At 44.3% G+C, this 24327-nt stretch overlaps 1 protein-coding gene across 2 annotated transcripts; it reads left to right on the forward strand.

The window, feature by feature from the left end:
• The first annotated feature begins 842 nt into the window (after nucleotides 1-842).
• akt3b (v-akt murine thymoma viral oncogene homolog 3b) lies at nucleotides 843-24059 on the forward strand. 2 transcript variants are annotated; one of them, XM_084162959.1, is made up of 14 exons: nucleotides 843-1053; nucleotides 3416-3846; nucleotides 5961-6086; nucleotides 6677-6788; nucleotides 7138-7285; nucleotides 7434-7565; nucleotides 7886-7951; nucleotides 8641-8709; nucleotides 9118-9240; nucleotides 9460-9588; nucleotides 20352-20566; nucleotides 21207-21294; nucleotides 21673-21775; nucleotides 22132-24059. In XM_084162959.1, the coding sequence occupies exons 2-14, from the start codon at nucleotides 3801-3803 to the stop codon at nucleotides 22215-22217; spliced, it is 1443 nt and encodes a 480-aa protein (XP_084019085.1). In that variant the 5' UTR covers nucleotides 843-1053; nucleotides 3416-3800; the 3' UTR covers nucleotides 22218-24059. The 2 variants fall into 2 exon arrangements, with proteins under 2 accessions (XP_084019085.1, XP_084019086.1); XM_084162960.1 differs by lacking the exon at nucleotides 843-1053 and adding an exon at nucleotides 3253-3304.
• The last annotated feature ends 268 nt before the right edge of the window (nucleotides 24060-24327 follow it).

Here is a 24327-nt window from a genome sequence, read left to right on the forward strand (position 1 = left end):
TAGGGTGCTCAGGGGGTGAGCGGGTTCTCAGGGGGTGAGCGGGTTCTCTCGTGTTGGATTCCTTCAGTTTGCCTTTAATACCACTAGAGGGTGGTGTTTCTCTAGAAACATCACCTCTGTCTGCTCGGTACAAGTAGCTGACTCTAAAGTCAGTAAATACTGTATCCTTTTTATTTGAGTGGAGGACCACACCCTAAGTGCTGTCAGTCAGGCCACAAAAAAAGTTTAGCTTATCTTAAAATGTTAGTAGAATGCAAACACAACCATAGTCCAACATCACTGCTGCCCTACACCAGACATGATCAGACAATGGCATATTATTTTCCAAACATGGGATGGAGATGGATATATATATTTTTTATGGTTCAAATTGTCACAAAATACAACAACCTATTTGAATGGATTTGATGCTGTACCGGGAGCTGCATGTGCGTTCCTTGTCATGTCCCATGAAGTAGGCTAGACTGGTATGAGAATCTTTAAACAAAGCCCCCATTCAGATAGTGAAAGATATGACCTGAATAATAGGATTCCAAATTAATTACTTTGAAATAACAAATCCCTAACGTTTTATGAACAATAATTACAAATTCATCTCACTGGGTTGAACACTGTCAAATGTCTAAATGCCCTCCCATTGTCATGACCAAGTGTAAACCTATACTGGATTGCATCTGTTCATACAAACATACATGACAAGGGGGAGAGGGACCAACAAAAGCCGGGGACCAACAAAAGCGAATGGATGCGGTGAGGAGAGGGAAGTCGTCCGAAATCTGGCTACATCTGACGTCACGAGATTTCCTTAGAACAAGCGGCAGCTGCTGAAGCTAGTGTGGCGGAGCCGGGGTGGACTGTCGCCGCAATTTCTGTCTACAAAGTATTATTTTCGAGTATTGTAATTGGCCGCAGCATCAGCAGCAATGGATACATCACGGTCCTTCTTCTATTTTTATCACTGTGACTGACTGTTCTTTCCAAATATTTTGCTGCGTTGGAAGCACGCAAGAGCTCGAAGGGGGGTGTCCCTAGCTATCATTATTCGACAGCCAGGTAAAATACGTAAATGTAATGTAAATACTCATTATAAAAAGAAAAGCAGAAAGGGTTTAAGAAGCCCTGGGTTTGGGGTTCATGCTTTTGGGGCCTGTGGAAGTGTATTTTCAACGTAAAATGGGTGGGAACAACCGTTAGTCAGTACTGTAGCGGGCTAGCTAGCATGAATGCACGTCATTTGCAAGTTTGGGATGTGATGCTGCTGGGATGCTGCAACCGGGTGGGCTTGGGCATTCTCAAGCGCGAGCTACAATGATGGGGTGGTGGAAACGTCTGGTTTCGGCCCAGTCTTTGCGCCCTAAACAAATTATGTCTTTATTAAAACATAAAGCGACATGTTTCTATGGGCAATATATTACCCCCCAAAAACCCGCAAACGACCTAGGAATGAATGTAGGAAGAAATAAAAAAGGCAACGTCAAGAGGAGACTGTCAGCTAGCTGCTAGCTACGCCGTTAGCCTCGTTCAGTGGCTAGCTAGCTCGGTTTACAAATTCTTCCCCCTATCACTTGACATTTTATCCGTTTGCTGGGCACGTGAACATTGTTTAAAAATCACCCTTACACAGTAATGATTTTGTGCCTCTTGTTTTATTCTATAATTAAGTGTGTATATGGCAGGCGGATGTTATTATGTAAGAGCAAATGACACCACACGCCCTTGAAACAAAAGCTGTTGTTTCAATATTTGCTTATTTGTATGTGGTGCAAGGCCTAGCCATGTCTTGTACATTGATGGCAGAGACTATTATTGCGGAAAAGATTTGCACATGTGACCTGCAATGGCTTCTAAAATGGAAAGCCTGGTCATGTCAGCCATTGTTTTTGTTGTCATTGGATTGATTCCATTTATTTTCCATCCCAGAGCCAGGTCTTTCACATCAGTCGGCCGCTGTTGACAGGCATCCATTCTCTGACAACAAAACACTGTACTGCATTTAAGACAGTTTTCTCCTAGTACAGTGGTAGTGCTTCACTTTGAACAAATTAAACTCATGGGTTGTCACACAGGCAATTTGGCTTCTATTTTGGCACCCTTGTATCACAGGTTTACTAGAGATAAGAAAAATTTTATCCCGCCACAAAGGACATTCATTTAACCACAGAAGCTGTTTCTAAACTTGAATATGACTGTGGACCCAGAATAACATCCTTTTGTAGACTAGGTCTACATAATGCTTTTGACATACTGGCTGCTTTTCCCATTGATCTCCCATTGGGATTTGGAGTGATTGACTGAGGTCCGTGCTAATGTTGTCATCATTGTAGCCAATAGCCATTATACTTAGTCACATCTAAATAGACGGAGTGAAAAGTAACTGAAGATCAATGCTTTTAGAGACATCAGACTGGCCAGGTTGGGATTCAAGTTATATATTTATTTTATTTTATTTATTTAACCAGGTAAGTTGACTGAGAACACATTCTCATTTACAGCAACAACCTGGGGAATAGTTACAGGGGAGAGGAATGACGCCAATTGGAAGATGGGGATGATTAGATGGCTAGATTGGGAATTTAGACACCAGCGTTAAGACCCCTACAATAAGTGCCATGAGATCTTTAGTGACCACAGAGAGTCAGGACACCCGTTTAACGTCCCATCTGAAAAATGGCACCTTACACAGGGCAATGTCCCCAATCACTGCCCTGGGGGTTTGGGATATTATTTATTTTTTGACCAGAGGAAAGTGTGCCTCCTACTGGCCCTCCCAACACCACATCCGGCAGCATCTGGTGTTCCATCCAGGGACCAACTAGAACCAACCCTGCTTAGCTTCAGAGGTACGCCAGCAATGGGATGCAGGGTGGTATGCTGCTGCTAGATCGAGGCTATTTGGTTCTTTCATTGCCATAAAAGCGAATATGTCACTCAAGCGAACAAAGTTTATGTAGAGTCCTGAAGGCACACATTATCTAACAGTGTAGTAGATCAAAACATCTAAATTCAAAAGCGGCAAAGTCTTGTCTGGTCCTTATCCGCGGCTCTGACCTTGCCTCAGTCTCTGACGTTGTTTGTGCATATCTTTAATAGATGACTTAGAATAATCCATCGGTACCAGAATAGACACAAAGTGGCTGTAAAGGATGTGTACCTTTAAGAAAATCTGGTCAATGGCGCTGCATAAGCAGTTTTAGGCCCGCCAAGGAGCAGAGAGAGAGAGGAAAGGGGACAAATCTGCCGGTGGGCAGGGAGGGGACTGGACGGGAAGCGCGTTCTGGGTCTTAACAATGACTCCGGTTGTCACGTAAGTGTTTGTAAAGGAACGAGAGGGGGGAGGGGGCTGGGGGTGTAGTGTGTGTGGAGAGCGATCCATGGACCATTTTTTGCCCTTTCTCTCTCCCCTGCTTCCTTCCAGGCTGAGTCACCGCTGGAGTGCCTTGAGAGAGAGTGAAGGAAGACGTGGAGAAAAAGAGTGAAAGAGAGGCAGAGTGAGAGAGAGAGAGACAGTTAGGGGAGTAAAGACAGAGAGTGAGAGGAAAACTTGAGTGGAAAGGAGGTAGACCAAGGAGAGTGAGGTAGCGAGAAGAAAGGAGAAGAGAAAGAAAGAGCCAAGGGAGTTGGGAGTAAGGGAAAAAGACGGAGAGAGAGAGAACACACACACACACACAGACAGACAGGCAGAGTGAGGAGAGGAGAGTGGGTGTGTGTCTGTGAGGAAGAGAAAGAGAGCAAGGTCAGGACTGCTGACCCCCCACACCCCTGGGTCTGAGTACTGGGCTGACGGTCAAGGCGGAGCCACTATGAGCGACCAAAACGTTGTCAAGGAAGGCTGGGTTCAGAAGAGAGGTGAGTCGATTGATTGATTGATGATCGTGATGTTTACTGTCTTTGAAGAGGATTTTATTTTTCACAGTTCACATCAAGAAACAAACACCCCTTTTCAAACACCCCCGGTCCCCACACACCTGTATATACATAAACATGGAAACCAACAGCGAAGATAATCAATTGAATATTGTATTTTTATAACCAGGGGTTGGAACCAAAATTATATTCCATTCGTTTCGTTCTGAACAGAACCATAATTTTCTTCGATCGGTTCCACTTTTCCAACCAGCAAAATAAAGTTCAGAACCAATTGGGGAGGAGAAAAAAAGTACCGGTTTATATTGTTCCTTTCTGTTCCTTTTTAAACCTCTGAAAACATTTAATTTTTTTACATTTCGCTCAACATTAAATTACTTCACATATAGAGCAGCTTGCTATGAAGCGGGTAAGCTATTTAATCTTTATAGGAAAGTCGTTAAGAACAAATGGTCTTATTCCATAAACAGCATGGTTTAATCATAATGAAAGACACACACACTGCACTGTGCTGCCAGTACATATTGTTGTTTTATTCCTTTTCCTTATTTTCTTAATAACTGTAAATATTGTGTTGTTCCTGGAGGCTGTTGCCATAGTGATAACCAAAAGACAGACAAGTGTGAGGGCGCGAGATGCGACTGAGATTTTGCTGCAAGAGAAGATGGAGGAGGCTTGGCTTGGCTTGAAGCGCTTGGCATCTTGTTATGACATGCATTATCTGAATTAGACCCACAGAATTATACCTACTGAGCAGCGGCTTCTATGGAGGAACTTTGAATGTCTTTGAACTTCTGAGAGTTGGCTTAACATTGGACCAGAGCTAACGTTAGATAGTTAACTAACAAACTTGTGTGTGCAGAGCTGCACTAGAATTAAAAACACGTCTTAATTTTGTTGTAGTTAGTCAATCCAATGTGAAACATGATAACTATAGTATCCTTAACTAGCATTGAAAAAGTTGATCTAATAAAAAATCTCTCTCCCAAATTTCTGAATCACACTTGTAACGTTGTCAGTAGGCTATAGTAACCTATGCTTCGGAGGGGGAGGGGCAGGTAGCCTACACTCGCACACACACTGGCAAAGATTTCCAGCAGGCAGGTAGACACTGGAATAAGTTTCAGAGTGACAGAGTAAGGGCTTTGCATAGGTGCTTTGTTGCCATTTTTGTGGGACTAGAAAAAAATGCCCGGAATGTAAAATAACGTTATTAACTGGTTCCGATGGTTTTAATATAATGGTTCTGTTCCAGAACAGTATAGATCACTTTCGTTTAATTTTGTTATTTTCCGGTTTTCTGTTCTGTTCCCTGAACCGGTTCCAGCCCCGGATTTATAGCTAGTATGCACAGCATGTGGTATGGAGGATTTTAAGGTGTGTTGACTGGTTGAACACATGCACTGTGTGCGTGCAGTGTGTGTGTGTCTGTATATATTGTTTAGCCTCAGGCTGTGACACAGACAAATTTGAGCTCTCCGAAGATGGCTTAACGCCCCAGTTCCTTCCTTTCAGAGCCCAGGAGCCACTGAATTGTTACAGGCACTTTTGTGCTTGTACAAAGTCCAGTTACAGTCTTCTAGACACTGAAGGGTAGCTAGTGGTTTAGAGTTAAACTAGTAGCAAACAATCAGTTTTATACTTGTATTAAACTGTTATTACTAAGTCATTACTACATTTTTGCACACTATGTCACTTGGGGTAAAAAAAAAGTTAAATGATACCATATAGCCTATAAGCAAAATGGAGCTCTTCTACAACATGGTCCACGTGGAGATCTGGCAAGCAAACACAAGCATGGACCCTCATCATGTATTAATTAATTATGTATTAACCTGCTTGAACCATAATGAATCCTGCCATACTGTTAAATGAAAATACACTTACTTAGGGGTACATCCCAAATGGCATTCTATTCCCTTTATAGTACACTACTTTTGTCCAGGGCCCATAGCCCTGGAACTATAAAGGGAAGAGTGCCATTTAGGATGCAGCGAAGGTCTGACCACTGCTACAGCCAGTCAGTCAATCAGTAACTATAAAAACTGATAGGCTAAGTTTCCAGTATGTACCAATCCCTGCTGGCCTTGTTGCAGGTGAGTACATAAAGAACTGGAGGCCGCGCTACTTCCTGCTGAAAACCGATGGATCCTTCATCGGCTACAAAGACAAACCCCAGGACGCAGACCTGGCCTATCCCCTCAATAACTTCTCTGTAGCAAGTAGGTCCTCCTCGTCTTCGTTAGTCCCCATTTTAAACCATTTGGGGGCGGTTTCTCGGACACAGATTAAGCCTAGTCCTAGACTAAAAAGCAAGCTCAATGGAGAATCTCCATTGAAAATGATTGAGTCCAGGACGAGGTTTAATCTGTCCAGGGAAACCACCCCTTGGTCTGTTGGGTGTATTTTATTAAAATATACTACGTTTGACATTTTTCATAATTTAAAATATCAATATAAGTTCCCATGTTAGGCAGTGTGCACTCCCAAGACCCAGTGTGTCCTTGTCAAAGTTCAGAGCTAAAGTAGTGCTACTTGAATATAGTACAACACTATGTTGCCACCGTTGCCTTCTGAAACAGTAGTGAGTGACAAATGTTTAGTCTGTGATGCTTTGTCCACCTCCATTGTATGAAGGATGCATTCAATCACTCGTTCATCACCCCACTCATTACATTTTTACTTTGTATCTCTCCCGCCTCTCTCTCTCTCTCCCTCTTTCTTCCCTCTCTCCTTCCCGACACACCCTCTCTTTCTTCCCTCCCTCTTTCGCTCTCTCTCTCCTTCCCTTCCTCTTTCTCCCTCTCCTCAGAATGTCAGCTGATGAAGACCGAGCGGCCCAAGCCCAACACATTCATCATCCGCTGTTTGCAGTGGACCACGGTTATTGAGAGGACATTCCACGTGGACACGCCCGATGAGAGGTGGGTCACCCTCTCTCTCACTCCCTCCTCCTCTACTCTCTACTACAGCCTTGCCTCCTCATCTCTCGCCTTTAGGGAAAACACCATTGAAAAATGAAGAGAAATACCTAAACACGGTTTAGATGCTGCTAAAACTTGTTAGTCTAAACATAAAACTTCCACAGCAGCAGTTTCATGTTTTGACGTAACTAGTTTTAGCAACCAGACAGAATGGAGGTATGTCTCTAGATTTCTCCATGGCATTTGTTTTGTACCCTGCACTTTTCGAAATGTGTGCTTTCCTCAGCACACACACACACACACACAGTATAGCAGTGTATTAAAGTGAGCTGCTGTTGGTTGGTTCCAGGGATGAGTGGGCCGAGGCCATCCAGATGGTGGCCGACTCCCTGGCCAAGCAGGAGGAGGAGGGGATCCTGTGCAGCCCCACGTCGCAGATCGAGAACGAGGTCAACGAGGAAGAGATGGACACCTCCACCAGCCAACACAAACGGAAGGTGAGCCGCCCTGGGGACTGAGCGCAGGTCATACATTGGTAGATAGGCACATAAACACCAACCAAGATCGTCTCTCTCATCTCAGTGAAGGCCTTTGCTCAACTTTAGCTTCTCGTCCTCTACTTTCCTCTTCTCTCCTCTCTGACAGACAATGAATGACTTTGACTATCTGAAACTACTGGGCAAAGGCACTTTTGGGAAAGTCATTCTGGTGAAGGAGAAGGCGAGCGGAACATATTACGCCATGAAGATCCTGAAGAAAGAAGTCATCATCGCCAAGGTACTGGCTGGTTCAAAGCAGTTTCTCTCAACCTTTTTTATACTAGGGATCAGCGAACTATAACTATGTTTTTTCCTGCTTGGAAGTATGTTTAAACTAGCACTATAGAACTGACTAAATGAGTGTCTGGGACTATCCCACAGACCGGAGGTTGAGAAACACTGGTTGAAAGAATTGAGCCTTGTTGGAATGGATGCAGATATCGCCATTTGGCGCCTTGTACCTTCTACATCCTAACATTCTCTCTTTCTCTCCCGCTCTCTTTCCCTCTTTCTCTACCCCCCTTTTTCTCGATTTTCCTCTCTTTGCTTGTAACGCAGGACGAAGTTGCTCACACTCTCACAGAAAGCAGAGTGTTAAAAAACACCCGGCATCCATTCCTAACCGTGAGTATTGTTTAGCAAAGACTTGAAGGCAAACTATACTGTATGCCTCCAAGTGAATAGTACAGGCTATGTCCCAAATGGCACCCATATGGCCCTGGTCAAAAGTAGTGTACTATATAAGAAATAGAGTGCCACTTGGGATGCATCCACAGACTCAGTCAAAAGTAAAGTGTTAGATTAATTTGGATTTTAAGAATAATGACTAAAGGATTTTACCCCAAATACAGTATAAATGTTAGAATTATCATGTAGTGTCAACCCACTAACAGAGGGGGTACTAAACATTCAAGGGTAAAGGAGGAGGCGGGAACTGTTTAAGAAAGCCACCTAAAGGTGGGAGGAGCATAGTGCCTTTGTTTGTCAAGAAGTATAAAAACAGTATGTATGTGTTTTTAGCGCCAGAGCTCTCTCCATGAATAAACATACAAAAAATCCTTCTCCGTGGTTATGGACCTTTAATCATTGATGATTAAAACCAGAGCCTTACAACCTCTGGTAATGATTCAAGCTTAGGTCGAATTAGAGATAGAAATTCACATGACATAAAGTCTGATTGAATAAACATTTAAGCTGTCTACTGTTGCACGTGTCATTAGATATGAATTGACGGGATAATTGAACGTCTGTCTGTGTGGATGTAAAGGATGAAACCAACAATGATGGTGCAACTCTTGTTATTTTACCTCCAGTCTCTGAAGTACTCCTTTCAGACCAAGGATCGTTTGTGCTTCGTCATGGAGTATGTGAACGGAGGAGAGGTAAGAGATACCTGTGCTACCTGAGATACCTGGGGAAAGATAAGCATTTTTTTTACCCCGTTTCACAGACACTGTTGGTGTGTTGACGGCGATTCCCTGAGACGGGTGCACCTTCCTCTTCCACCATACAGAATTCTTTCCAGGAGCCGAAGTAATTATTTCAGATTAGGAACGCTGATCTAGGATTTAAAAGGCAAAACTGATCTTAGATCAGCACTCCTACTCTGAGACGATTTGTGAATACGGGCCAGGACATCTGTTGTAGAGAGCTATTAATTAATGGAAAAATACCTTGATGTGTAAATATATCTGAATGTAACATAACTTTAAATAATTGGACATTTTGTTATATGTTTTCCGGTTTGATACCATTTATTCCTATCTTTACCTTTCCTGTTTTTCCCCCAGCTGTTTTTCCATTTGTCAAGAGAGCGAGTGTTCTCCGAGGACCGCACACGCTTCTACGGAGCTGAGATCGTCTCCGCTTTAGACTACCTTCACTCTGCCAAGATAGTGTACCGCGATCTGAAGGTACATTGATTCATATTAGCCTAGCTGTTGGACAGTCATATCTACATCTAGAGTGTAGACTTCTTAGAGGCGAATCCTTACTTCCAATCCTAACTAAGTCCAATGGGAGACTAAGTGAAGATTTGACTTAAAACATATAAAAAGACAATGCTGTTGAGGATGGATATATTATTGGGCCATATATGCAACATAGAACGTGGTATTTATTCTCATTGGCAGCTGGAGAACTTGATGCTGGATAAAGATGGGCACGTCAAGATCACGGACTTCGGCCTCTGCAAAGAGGGCATCACCGATGCGGCCACCATGAAGACCTTCTGTGGCACGCCAGAGTACCTGGCTCCAGAGGTCAGAGCTCACACACTACATCCTGATGTACACTACACTACTCAGAATGCCATGTTGTGGGATATATCCAGGTTTTCTTATGGGACTAAATATTCCAGGTGTCTAATATATACTAACTACATACTAATACTGAGTAAAGCGGGTATCTCCTGGCAAGAGACAAAAGCCCTTGCACGGAAAAGAGTGAGGTGGAGAGAAGAACGGTATGGACGCCATATGCTCCCAAGGGGGCCCCAATGGTGGACACCCTATGCTCCCAAGGGAGCCAAGAGGATAAAGTCAAGTCAGTCAAGTCACATACTAATAAAATCAAATGTTATTGGTCACGTACACATATTTTGCAGATGTTATCGCAGTTGCAGTGAAATGCTTATGTACCTAGCTCCAACAGTGCAGTAATACCTAACAATACACAGAAATACCCAAAATAAAAAGAGGAAATATCAGAACGAGCAATGTCAGTCCGAAATATATATGTACAGTGCATTCGGAAAGTATTCAGACCCCTTGACTTTTTCCACATTTCGTTACTTTACAGCCTTATTCTAAAATTGATTAAATTGTTTTTTTCCCCTCAATCTACACACCAAACCCCATAATGACAAAGCAAAAACAGGTGTTTAGACATTTTTGCTAAAAATTAAATAAAAAAACGGAAATTTACATAAGTATTCAGACCCTTTACTCAGTACTTAGTTAAAGCACTTTTGGCAGCAATTACAGCCTCGAGCCTTCTTGGGTATGACGCTACAAGCTTGGCACATCTGTATTTGGGGAGTTTCTCCCATTCTTCTCTGCAGATCCTCTCAAGCTCTGTCAAGTTGGATGCGGAGCGTCACTGCACAGCTATTTTCAGGTCTCTCCAGAGATGTTTGATTGGGTTCAAGTCCGGGCTCTGGCTAGGCCACTCAAGGACATTCAGACTTGTCCCGAAGCCACTCCTGCGTTGTCTTGGCTGTGTGCTTAGGGTCGTTGTCCTGTTGGAAGGTGAACTTTCGCCCCAGTCTGTGGTCCTGAGCACTCTGTAGCAGGTTTTCATCAAGGATCTCATTTTACATTTACAATGTTTTCATCAAGGATCTCGCTGTACTTTGCGCCGTTCATCTATCCCTCGATCCTGACTAGTCTCCCAGTCTCTGCCGCTGAAAAAAATCCCCACAGCATGATGCTGCCGCCACCACGTGCTTCACCGTAGGGATGGTGCCAGGTTTCCGCCAGACTTGACGCTTGGCATTCAGGCCAACGAGTTCAATCTTGGTTTTATCAGACTAGAGAATGTTGTTTCTCATGGTCTGAGAGTCTTTAGGTGCCTTTTGGCAAACTCCAAGCGGGCTGTCATGTGCCTTTTACTAAGGAGTGGCTTCCGTCTGGCCACTCTACCATAAAGGCCTGTTTGGTGGAGTGCTGTAGAGATCAGCCCCAATTAGTCCTGTCCGGGGAGCCCGTCGAGACCTGGCACGTCCAGCAGATGGAGCCACCGTCTCGTGATGTATACTCCATCTCGACGAGTCTCCCCCGGTGGCTGACCTACTGTTTTTTTTCTCTGTATCAGCTTTCGGTTGATGTACATGATGGGGTGCTCCTCCCCATCGTGTATCTGGGATAGAACGGCCCCTAGTCCCGTATCACATGCATCCGTCTGGACCACCATCGGCACCTGGAAATCGGGCGTTACGAGAATCGGATGGGATCACAGAGCTTCCTTCAGACGGCTGAACGTCGCTTCTGTCTCTTCCGTCCAGTTCACTGTTTTTGGGAGACGGGCCTTGGATAGATGGGTGAGGGGGGAAGCTATAGCCGCAAAGTTGGGGTTAAACCGACTATAGTATCCTGTCAGTCCCAGGAAGGACTTGACCTGTGTCTTGGTGGTTGGAACGGGCCAGTCACGTACCGTGTGAACCTTCCTCTCCTGGGGCTTGACGTTCCCCCCCGTCCGATCAAATACTCCTCGAACCCGAGCTTGCATTTCTTGGGGTTTGCGGTCAACCTGGCTTGTCTGAGCGCGTCCAGCACCGCCTGGAGGCGCATCTGGTGCTCCTCCCAACCTTGGCTGTGGATGATGATATCATCCAGATAGGCCGCTGCGTACTGCTGGTGGGGTCGAAGCACTCTGTTCATGTCGCTGGAATGTGGGCGGGGCTCCGTGGAGACCGAACGGGAGCACCCGGTACTGGTACAGACCGTCTGGTGTCGAGAACGCCGTCTTCTCCCGGGAGGAGGCTGCCAATGGTACCTGCCAATATCCTTTGGTCAGGTCAAGGGTCCTGATGTACCGGGCCTTTCCCAATCGGTCGATTAGCTTGTCCACCCTCAGCATGGGGTAGGCGTCGAATACGCTTATGTCGTTCACACCCCGGAAATCATTACAGAAGCGGAGGCTACCGTCCGGTTTGGGCACCAACACGATGGGGCTGCACCATGCACTGTGGGACTCTTCAACGACTCCCATCCTCAGCATAGCCTCCACTTCTTGTTTCACGGCCTTCCGATACAGATAATTCGATACAGCCTCTTTCTTACCGTTTCCCCAGGCCGGGTACGGATGTGGTGTTCAATGAGGGTCGTGCGGCCCGGCTTCTCGGAGAACACCGCCGTGTTCCGATCGACAAGCTCCCAGAGCTCTTGCTTCTGGGCCGGGTCGAGGTCCTCACTGCTCGGGACCACCAGTGGTACCGTTGGTGTCCTGGGTCCCGACCATAACACGGCCAAGGCTGTCCTCTCGTGCCACTTCTTCAACAGGTTCACGTGGGGGACACACACGTCCTCTCTCATGTGCTGCCCTTCTGGCAGCTTTATGGGCCTTGCACAGCTGGTGAGCAATCCGCCCTTAATTACTCACCAGCTCCCAATCAGCCCCAATTAGTCCTGTCCGGGGATCCCGTCGAGACCTGGCACGTCCAGCAGATGGAGCCACCGCCTCGTGATGTATACTCCATCTGTTACCAGGCCTCGACAAGTCTCCCCCCTGGTGGCTGACCTGCTGTACACCACAACATATATATATATATATATATATATACATATATATACAGTGGGGAAAAAAAGTATTTAGTCATCCACCAATTGTGCAAGTTCTCCCACTTAAAAAGATGAGAGAGGCCTGTAATTTTCATCATAGGTACACGTCAACTATGACAGACAAAATGAGAAAAGAAAATCCAGAAAATCACATTGTAGGATTTTTAATGAATTTATTTGCAAATTATGGTGGAAAATAAGTATTTGGTCAATAACAAAAGTTTGTCAATACTTTGCTATATACCCTTTGTTGGCAATGACACAGGTCAAACGTTTTCTGTAAGTCTTCACAAGGTTTTCACACACTGTTGCTGGTATTTTGGCCCATTCCTCCATGCAGATCTCCTCTAGAGCAGTGATGTTTTGGGGCTGTCACTGGGCAACACGGACTTTCAACTCCCTCCAAAGATTTTCTATGGGGTTGAGATCTGGAGACTGGCTAGGCCACTCCAGGACCTTGAAATGCTTCTTACGAAGCCACTCCTTCGTTGCCCGGGCGGTGTGTTTGGGATCATTGTCATGCTGAAAGACCCAGCCACGTTTCATCTGCAATGCCCTTGCTGATGGAAGGAGGTTTTCACTCAAAATCTCACGATACATGGCCCCATTCATTCTTTCCTTTACACGGATCAGTCGTCTTGGTCCCTTTGCAGAAAAACAGCCCCAAAGCATGATGTTTCCACCCCCATGCTTCACAGTAGGTATGGTGTTCTTTGGATGCAACTCAGCATTCTTTGTCCTCCAAACACGACGAGTTGAGTTTTTACCAAAAAGTTCTATTTTGGTTTCATCTGACCATATGACATTCTCCCAATCCTCTTCTGGATCATCCAAATGCACTCTAGCAAACTTCAGACGGGCCTGGACATGTACTGGCTTAAGCAGGGGGACACGTCTTGCAATGCAGGATTTGAGTCCCTGGCGGCGTAGTGTGTTACTGATGGTAGGCTTTGTTACTTTGGTCCCAGCTCTCTGCAGGTCATTCACTAGGTCCCCCCGTGTGGTTCTGGGATTTTTGCTCACCGTTCTTGTGATCATTTTGACCCCACGGGGTGAGATCCTGCGTGGAGCCCCAGATCGAGGGAGATTATCAGTGGTCTTGTATGTCTTCCATTTCCTAATAATTGCTCCCACAGTTGATTTCTTCAAACCAAGCTGCTTATCTATTGCAGATTCAGTCTTCCCAGCCTGGTGCAGGTCTACAATTTTGTTTCTGGTGTCCTTTGACAGCTCTTTGGTCTTGGCCATAGTGGAGTTTGGAGTGTGACTGTTGAGGTTGTGGACAGGTGTCTTTTATACTGATAACAAGTTCAAACAGGTGCCATTAATACAGGTAACGAGTGGAGGACAGAGAAGCCTCTTAAAGAAGAAGTTACAGGTCTGTGAGAGCCAGAAATTTTGCTTGTTTGTAGGTGACCAAATACTTATTTTCCACCATAATTTGCAAATAAATTCATTAAAAATCCTACAATGTGAGTTTCTGGATTTATTTTTCTCATTTTGTCTGTCATAGTTGACGTGTACCTATGATGAAAATTACAGGCCTCTCTCATCTTTTTAAGTGGGAGAACTTGCACAATTGGTGGCTGACAATACTTTTTTTCCCCACTGTATATGTATATATATATATATTACACTGCTCAAAAAAATCAAGGGAACACTAAAATAACACATCCTAGATCTGAATGAATGAAATAATCTTATTAAAAACTTTTTTCTTTACATAGTTGAATGTGCTGACAACAAAATCACACAAAAATGATCAATGGAAATCTAATTTATCAACCCATGGAGGTCTGGATTTGGAGTCACCCTCAAAATTAAAGTGGAAAACCACACTACAGGCTGATCCAACTTTGATGTAATGTCCTTAAAACAAGTCAAAATGAGGCTCAGTAGTGTGTGTGGCCTCCACGTGCCTGTATGACCTCCCTACAACGCCTGGGCATGCTCCTGATGAGGTGGTGGATGGTCTCCTGAGGGATCTCCTCCCAGACCTGGACTAAAGCATCCGCCAACTCCTGGACAGTCTGTGGTGCAACGTGGCATTGGTGGATGGAGCGAGACATGATGTCCCAGATGTGCTCAATTGGATTCAGGTCTGGGGAACGGGCGGGCCAGTCCATAGCATCAATGCCTTCCTCTTGCAGGAACTGCTGACACACTCCAGCCACATGAGGTCTAGCATTGTCTTGCATTAGGAGGAACCCAGGGCCAACCGCACCAGCATATGGTCTCACAAGGGGTCTGAGGATCTCATCTCGGTACCTAATGGCAGTCAGGCTACCTCTGGCGAGCACATGGAGGGTTGTGCGCCCCCCAAAGAAATGCCACCCCACACCATGACTGACCCACCGCCAAACCGGTCATGCCGGAGGATGTTGCAGGCAGCAGAACGTTCTCCACGACGTCTCCAGACTCTGTCACGTCTGTCACATGTGCTCAGTGTGAACCTGCTTTCATCTGTGAAGAGCACAGGGCGCCAGTGGCGAATTTGCCAATCTTGGTGTTCTCTGGCAAATGCCAAACGTCCTGCACGGTGTTGGGCTGTAAGCACAACCCACACCTGTGGACGTCGGGCCCTCATACCACCCTCATGGAGTCTGTTTCTGACCGTTTGAGCAGACACATGCACATTTGTGGCCTGCTGGAGGTCATTTTGCAGGGCTCTGGCAGTGCTCCTCCTGCTCCTCCTTGCACAAAGTTGGAGGTAGCAGTCCTGCTGCTGGGTTGTTGCCCTCCTACGGCCTCCTCCACGTCTCCTGATGTACTGGCCTGTCTCCTGGTAGCGCCTCCATGCTCTGGACACTACGCTGACAGACACAGCAAACCTTCTTGCCACAGCTCGCATTGATGGGCCATCCTGGATGAGCTGCACTACCTGAGCCACTTGTGTGGGTTGTAGACTCCGTCTCATGCTACCACTAGAGTGAAAGCACCGCCAGCATTCAAAAGTGACCAAAACATCAGCCATGAAGCATAGGAACTGAGAAGTGGTCTGTGGTCACCAACTGCAAAACCACTCATTTATTGGGGGTGTCTTGCTAATTGCCTATAATTTCCACCTGTTGTCTATTCCATTTGCACAACAGCATGTGACATTTATTGTCAATCAGTGTTGCTTCCTAAGTGGACAGTTTGATTTCACAGAAGTGTGATTGACTTGGAGTTACATTGTGTTGTTTAAGTGTTCCCTTTATTTTTTTGAGCAGTGTATATATATATATATATATATATATATATATATATATATATTATGTATGTATATACAGTGCTATGAAAAAGTATTTGCCCCCTTTCTAATTTTCTCTACTTTTGCATATTTGTGATACTGAATGTTATCAGATCTTCAACCCAAACTTAATATTAGATAAAGGGAACATAAGTGAACAAATAACACAACAATTACATATTTATTTCATTTTAAACAAAGTTATGCAACACCCAATTCCCCTGTGAAAAATAATTGCCCCCTTACACTCAATAACGGGTTGTGTCACCTTTAGCTGCAATGACTCCAACCAAATGCTTCCTGTAGTTGTTGATCAGTCTCTCACGTCGCTTTGGAGGAATTTTGGCCCACTCTTCCATGCAGAACTGCTTTAACTCAGTGACGTGTGGGTTTTCAAGCATGAACTGCTCGCTTCAAGTCCTGCCACAACATCTCAATTGGGATTAGGTCTGGACTTTGACTAGGCCATTCCAAAACTTCCAATTTGTTGCTTTTTAGCAATTTTCATGTAGACTTGATTGTGTGTTTTGGATAATTGTCTTGCTGCATGACCCAGCTGCGCTTCAGCAGCTCACAGACAGATGGTCTGACATTCTCCTGTAGAATTCTCTGATAAAGAGCAGAATTTATGGTTCCTTCTATTAAGGCAAGTCGTCCAGGTCCTGAGGCAGCAAAGCATCCCCAAACCATCACATCACACCGCCACCACCATGCTTGACCTTTGGTATGATGTTCTTACTGTGGAATGTAGAGTTTGGTTTTCGCCAGGCATTACTGGAACCATGTCGTCCAAAAAGTTTTACTTTTGAATCATCTGTCCATAGAACGTTCTTCCAAGAGTGTTGATGATCATCCAGGTGCTTTTTGGCAAACTTGAGTCAACTTTTTGGATGAGATGGGTCCCATTATGCCTGGTGAACACCAAACACTGCATTCCACAGTAAGAACATCATACCAAAGGTCAAGCATGGTGGTGGTGGTGTGATGGTTTGGGGATGCGTGTATATATTTGTGTATATATATATATATATGTGTGTATGTGTGTGTATATATATGTGTGTGTGTGTGTGTATGTGTGTGTGTATGTATGTATGTATGTGTATGTATATATATATATATATATATACACACAGTGGGGAGAACAAGTATTTGATACACTGACGATTTTGCAGGTTTTCCTACTTACAACGCATGTAGAGGTCTGTAATCTTTATCATAGGTACACTTCAACTGTGAGAGATGGAATCTAAAACAAAAATCCAGAAAATCACATTGTATGATTTTTAAGTAATTAATTTGCATTTTATTGCATGACATAAGTATTTGATACATCAGAAAAGCAGAACTTAATATTTGGTACAGAAACCTTTGTTTGCAATTACAGAGATCATACGTTTCCTGTAGGTCTTGACCAGGTTTGCACACACTGCAGCAGGGATTTTGGCCCACTCCTCCATACAGACCTTCTCCAGATCCTTCAGGTTTCGGGGCTGTTGCTGGGCAATACAGACTTTCAGCTCCCTCCAAAGATGTTCTATTGGGTTCAGGTCTGGAGACTGGCTAGGCCACTCCAGGACCTTGATGCTTCTTACGGAGCCACTCCTTAGTTGCCCTGGCTGTGTGTTTCGGGTCGTTGTCATGCTGGAAGACCCAGCCACGACCCATCTTCAATGCTCTTACTGAGGGAAGGAGGTTGTTGGCCAAGATCTCGCGATACATGGCCCCATCCATCCTCCCCTCAATACGGTGCAGTCGTCCTGTCCCCTTTGCAGAAAAGCATCCCCAAAGAATGATGTTTCCACCTCCATGCTTCACGGTTGGGATGGTGTTCTTGGGGTTGTACTCATCCTTCTTCTTCCTCCAAACATGGCGAGTGGAGTTTAGACCAAAAAGCTCTATTTTTGTCTCATCAGACCACATGACCTTCTCCCATTCCTCCTCTGGATCATCCAGATGGTCATTGGCAAACTTCAGACGGGCCTGGACATGCGCTGGCTTGTGCAGGGGGACCTTGCGTGCGCTGCAGGATTTTATTCCATGACGGCGTAGTGTGTTACTAATGGTTTTCTTTGAGACTGTGGTCCCAGCTCTCTTCAGGTCATTGACCAGGTCCTGCCGTGTAGTTCTGGGCTGATCCCTCACCTTCCTCATGATCATTGATGCCCCACGAGGTGAGATCTTGCATGGAGCCCCAGACCGAGGGTGATTGACCGTCATCTTGAACTTCTTCCATTTTCTAATAATTGCGCCAACAGTTGTTGCCTTCTCACCAAGCTGCTTGCCTATTGTCCTGTAGCCCATCCCAGCCTTGTGCAGGTCTACAATTTTATCCCTGATGTCCTTACACAGCTCTCTGGTCTTGGCCTTTGTGGAGAGGTTGGAGTCTGTTTGATTGAGTGTGTGGACAGGTGTCTTTTATACAGGTAACGAGTTCAAACAGGTGCAGTTAATACAGGTAATGAGTGGAGAACAGGAGGGCTTCTTATAGAAAAACTAACAGGTCTGTGAGAGCCGGAATTCTTACTGGTTGGTAGGTGATCAAATACTTATGTCATGCAATAAAATGCAAATTAATTACTTAAAAATCATACAATCATACAACTCTCACAGTTGAAGTGTACCTATGATAAAAATTACAGACCTCTACATGCTTTGTAAGTAGGAAAACCTGCAAAATCGGCAGTGTATCAAATACTTGTTCTCCCTACTATGTGTGTGTGTGTATATATATATATATATATATATATATATATATATATATATATATATATATATATATATATATATATATATATATATATATATATATATATACAGTGGGGGAAAAAAAGTATTTAGTCAGCCACCAACTGTGCAAGTTCTCCCACTTAAAAAGATGAGAGAGGCCTGTAATTTTCATCATAGGTACACGTCAACTATGACAGACAAAATGAGAAAAAAATTTCCAGAAAATCACATTGTAGGATTTTTAATGAATTTATTTGCAAATTATGGTGGAAAATAAGTATTTGGTCACCTACAAACAAGCAAGATTTCTGGCTCTCACAGACCTGTAACTTCTTCTTTAAGAGGCTCCTCTGTCCTCCACTCGTTACCTGTATTAATGGCACCTGTTTGAACTTGTTATCAGTATAAAAGACACCTGTCCACAACCTCAAACAGTCATACTCCAAACTCCACTATGGCCAAGACCAAAGAGCTGTCAAAGGACACCAGAAACAAAATTGTAGACCTGCACCAGGCTGGGAAGACTGAATCTGCAATAGGTAAGCAGCTTGGTTTGAAGAAATCAACTGTGGGAGCAATTATTAGGAAATGGAAGACATACAAGGCCACTGATAATCTCCCTCGATCTGGGGCTCCACGCAAGATCTCACCCCGTGGGGTCAAAATGATCACAAGAATGATCATTTTGATCAAATGATCGCAAAAATCCCAGAACCACACAGGGGGACCTAGTGAATGACCTGCAGAGAGCTGGGACCAAAGTAACAAAGCCTACCATCAGTAACACACTACGCCGCCAGGGACTCAAATCCTGCAGTGCGAGACGTGTCCCCCTGCTTAAGCCAGGCCCGTCTGAAGTTTTCTAGAGTGCATTTGGATGATCCAGAAGAGGATTGGGAGAATGTCATATGGTCAGATGAAACCAAAATAGAACTTTTTGGTAAAAACTCAACTCGTCGTGTTTGGAGGACAAAGAATGCTGAGTTGCATCCAAAGAACACCATACCTACAGTGAAGCATGGGGGTGGAAACATCATGCTTTGGGGCTGTTTTTCTGCAAAGGGACCAGGTCGACTGATCCGTGTAAAGGAAAGAATGAATGGGGCCATGTATCGTGAGATTTTGAGTGAAAACCTCCTTCCATCAGCAAGGGCATTGAAGATGAAACGTGGCTGGGTCTTTCAGCATGACAATGATCCCAAACACACCGCCGGGCAACGAAGGAATGGCTTCGTAAGAAGCATTTCAAGGTCCTGGAGTGGCCTAGCCAGTCTCCAGATCTCAACCCCATAGAAAATCTTTGGAGGGAGCTGAAAGTCCGTGTTGCCCAGCGACAGCCCCAAAACATCACTGCTCTAGAGGAGATCTGCATGGAGGAATGGGCCAAAATACCAGCAACAGTGTGTGAAAACCTTGTGAAGACTTACAGAAAACGTTTGACCTGTGTCATTGCCAACAAAGGGTATATAACAAAGTATTGAGAAACTTTTGTTATTGACCAAATACTTATTTTCCACCATAATTTGCAAATAAATTCATTAAAAATCCTACAATGTGATTTTCTGGAATTTCTTTTCTCAATTTGTCTGTTATAGTTGACGTGTACCTATGATGAAAAGTACAGGCCTCTCTCATCTTTTTAAGTGGGAGAACATGCACAATTGGTGGCTGACTAAATACTTTTTTTCCCCACTGTATATATATATATATATATATATATAAATGTGTCTGTGTGTGTGTGTGTGGGTAAAACATACGGTATTATGTCATGATGTCCCTATGCTAGGTGCTGGAGGACAATGACTACGGCCGGGCGGTGGACTGGTGGGGTCTGGGCGTGGTCATGTACGAGATGATGTGCGGCCGGCTGCCCTTCTACAACCAGGACCACGAGAAGCTGTTTGAGCTGATCCTCATGGAGGAGATCAAGTTCCCACGCACGCTCTCCTCTGACTCCAAGTCCCTGCTCTCTGGCCTGCTCATCAAGGACCCCAACAAACGGTACAGAGAGACAGAGAGAGAGACAGATAGAAACAGACGCACGGGCACACACACACACAAACACACACACAGACAGACAGTGCGTCACATGCATGCACTGAAGCAAGAGAGAGGCACACACAGACAGACTGACAGATGCATACACAGAGGCAAAGGTACACAGATAGACGAACACACACACCAAGGCTCCAGTGGGGGATTATACGAAGCTGAGTCAGTGAATCAGCCAACAAACTCCACCAAATACTTTTGACACAACACATTTTCTAACAGATCAACTTGAAATGGATTATTGACTCATGACATGCTAATCAGCTAACCAGCCCTCAACTGGAACTTCCCATAATTTAGTCTTTTTTGTACATGATTTACTGTCTCACTCGATAATCCTGATTTATGAAATATTACCTCATACTACCTCATTGCAATTTGTTTTCATTTGTTTATCGCTCTGCTACAAAGCCGTTTGTCACTAAAAGCTTGAGAGGCAGTTAGGTTAGTGGTAAACCCAAGGGAGAACATTCGCTCATTCACTCCTTGATGTTATTCCAGGATTTGCACCTAGCTCATGTTCTTGTCTTGTTTCACGATAGGCTTTCTAGAAAGTGTTCACATTTGTACGTTTCTTTATTTCTGACAGACTCGGCGGCGGTCCAGACGACGCGAAGGAGATCATGCGCCACAGTTTCTTTGTGGCGGTAGACTGGCAAGACGTCTATGACAAAAAGGTGAGTCTGCTGTTCTTCTCTTCTACACTTGATCACATACATGTACGATTTCACTAAACCAGTTCTATGCCCTCCCACCGACTTTTGAACAAATTCGGAATATTCCGTGCAGGTCAAAATGACTAGCGTTTTTCCAGTCAAATATTCAAATATTGACATGTCACACACAAGCCACGGACATCAGTGTGTCACATGTCACTGTGGTCCTGTGTGGCTCAGTTGTTAAAGCATGATGTCAAGATCTTGGTTTGATTCCTGGTAAGGCCACCGATATGAAAATGTATGCACGCACTACTGTAAGTGGCTTTGGATAAAAGCGTCTGCTAAATGGCATATAAATTACATGTGACAACTGTGTCCCCTCCCTCTCCCCTACAGTTGGTCCCGCCCTTCATGCCCCAGGTCTCCTCAGAGACGGATACCCGGTATTTCGATGAAGAGTTCACGGCACAGACGATCACCATCACTCCCCCGGAAAAATGTAAGTGTCCATCGGATCCCTCAGCACGGGTCGGCCCACTCTTTTGGAATAGGGGTTTCCTGCCATAGACTCCACCGTAAACGGACAGGTCCATTCGTAGCATATTACCCTATGATACACAACAATTACTATTTCAAAGGATGATTAGTCTGTTGAATTGTTGGGGGTGTTGTGCTGTGGTACTGGCCTTTATTTAGTGATTATTCTAAGGTAACACTGTTACGCAAGTTCCCCTAAGTAACGACACGTAACTCATTCAGTTTATAACACCCTCATAACTTCAGTATGTTTGTTATTGAGCCCAGACTTACCTGTCATTTTCTCCCTCCCCTCTTTCTCTCTGTCTCTCTCTGCAGACGATGAAGACGGGATGGGCGAGGGTGACAGTGAACGGAGGCCTCATTTCCCACAATTCTCGTATTCGGCCAGCGGACGGGAGTGAAGGTCATTGCCAGCCAGCCAGTATCGCCCCCCCGCCGCGCGGCCGTTTCGAGGAAAACACGTAGCCATTTTAGGAAGTCTCCCCTCTTTTCTCCTTCTCTGTATTCGAGTGCAGACTGGGAGAAGTCGTCTTTTTAGGGACTATAAAAGGGGTTTTGCACAGTGGGATAGACTCAAGCTGGTCTCCCCACACAAAAAAAGTATCTTACATTTTCAACGCTATATACTGCAGAAGGCAATGTTTTTGTTATTTATTTTTATCCGTCAGTATTAGGTTGTCAACCTGTTATCTTCTTTGTCAGTTTTTTTTTTTTTTTTGGAACCTTTTTGCACTTGGTTTGGAAGAGCCGTTCTAGGGAACAAAACCAAAAATGTTGCCTTACGTGTGCAGATGTTTCGTATCATACAGACAGGGTTTGGGTCGGGGGGCTCGTGGTTCATTCAAACAATTATTATTTTTCGCATGTACAATGCATATACAATGCCATGGCGGCGCACATTCCCCAATCCCATGGCAACGAGAATCACTGTCTACTAAAAACAACAAAAAAGACAGAACTGACGGCGTTTCTTTCATTCCAATTTCATTTCTTTATCCTTTTTTACCTTTTCATTTTCAGCCAGAGATTTCTACTATTGTTTGACAGAAACACTAAACTGCCAGATACTGCACGGTTCACTCAGGCAACACAGAGCACAACCGCATTCAACTCAGCTACCAGTTTAGCTTTACACACCCATCAGGGAAAAGCTACTATGAATATACAAGCCTTTTTTGCATCTTTTTCCACAGTCATTTGATTATTAACTTCTTTTCATAGCTATAGAAAAAATAGTGGTATGGATGTTTACACAAGGAATGTGGCTTATACAGGTCCACCTTATGCTGTCATAACACACACACGCTCTCACACACACACACACACTCTAACATCAGAGCCAGCTCTGAGGTCTGCTGATATGGCTTGTGACAGAGTATGAAATCTGTATCTGTAAAAAAAAAAGATAAAAAATCTCCCCATCAATCACAAAGCGACAAGGTGGGCGGAAGGCATCAATAATCACTAACCATGTTGGGTCACAGATCACGTGAAACTGAGCCATGAATATACTTGTGTATGATGATAGGATGAGGACTGTGAGAGAATGGAGAGAGAAAAGAAGGAAAGCAGTTCCCCCACCTTTTGTGATGTAAATATGCAATGCCTTTTTTTGTTATTAGTGGCATCTTGGCCAGACATGAACTTTTGTGTGTGACTGTACTTCAAGGTTGCTGAAGAGAACCAAGACCAGAGGAAAAGAAAGACTGAGAACTACGTTTTGGGTTAAAACAACGTAAACTACAATGTTAAAGACTGACTGGACGCTCCCATTTTGTGGCTGATGTCATCGTCATCTCGACCTGTCTGTCCAGAAAAGGTTTCCATGGAGACAAGACCCTTTTTCGCTGTTGGTCGAATGGATTGACACCCACTGTAATGTTTTCTTTTTCCCTTTCAAGTGGGACCATGGTCAATTCTGCAGTGATATATGGTTACATCAGGTTGTTACCGTTCCCCTCCTTTATTTTGTACCATAGTACTAGTTTTATTTATATGTTTGTGTCTTTCTAGGCAGTGTTACCCAGTCTTGTTCAGAGTCAAAAAGGCACCTCTCTCTAAGTCGCTGAAGGATGATATTGTTGGATGCATTACTGAAGTCAGTTTTTTATCCAATCGTTTTTTTGATTGTTTGCTTGTTTGTTTTCTTACCAAAACATTAGGGCAAGAACCCAATAGTGGACTTGCGTTGCCGTGGTAGTATTTATTTTGAATTAAATTAAAGAATACATTTCAGAGTTTTTCATGGCGTAAATCTTTTGTAATTTTTTTTATCCCCCTTCTGATATTTCAATGAGTGTGTACCCTTTGGAAAGCAATGCCCTAAACAATGTTCAGCAAGGGTCTCATCCAGGGTCATGTTCATTAGGAACCAAACAAAATAAAACTGAAACGGAGGAAGAAACTACTGGCGCATTTCCACTGACAGATTTACCCCAGTGTTTTACCCAAATGGGTCAGACTTTTCTTTTTCCATCTACATACGCTGGCCGGCACCAGTGTCTCATTGGG

The sequence above is a fragment of the Coregonus lavaretus genome (assembly GCF_964263955.1).
Source record: "Coregonus lavaretus genome assembly, chromosome: 6".
In the NCBI taxonomy this organism is placed as follows: domain Eukaryota; kingdom Metazoa; phylum Chordata; class Actinopteri; order Salmoniformes; family Salmonidae; genus Coregonus; species Coregonus lavaretus.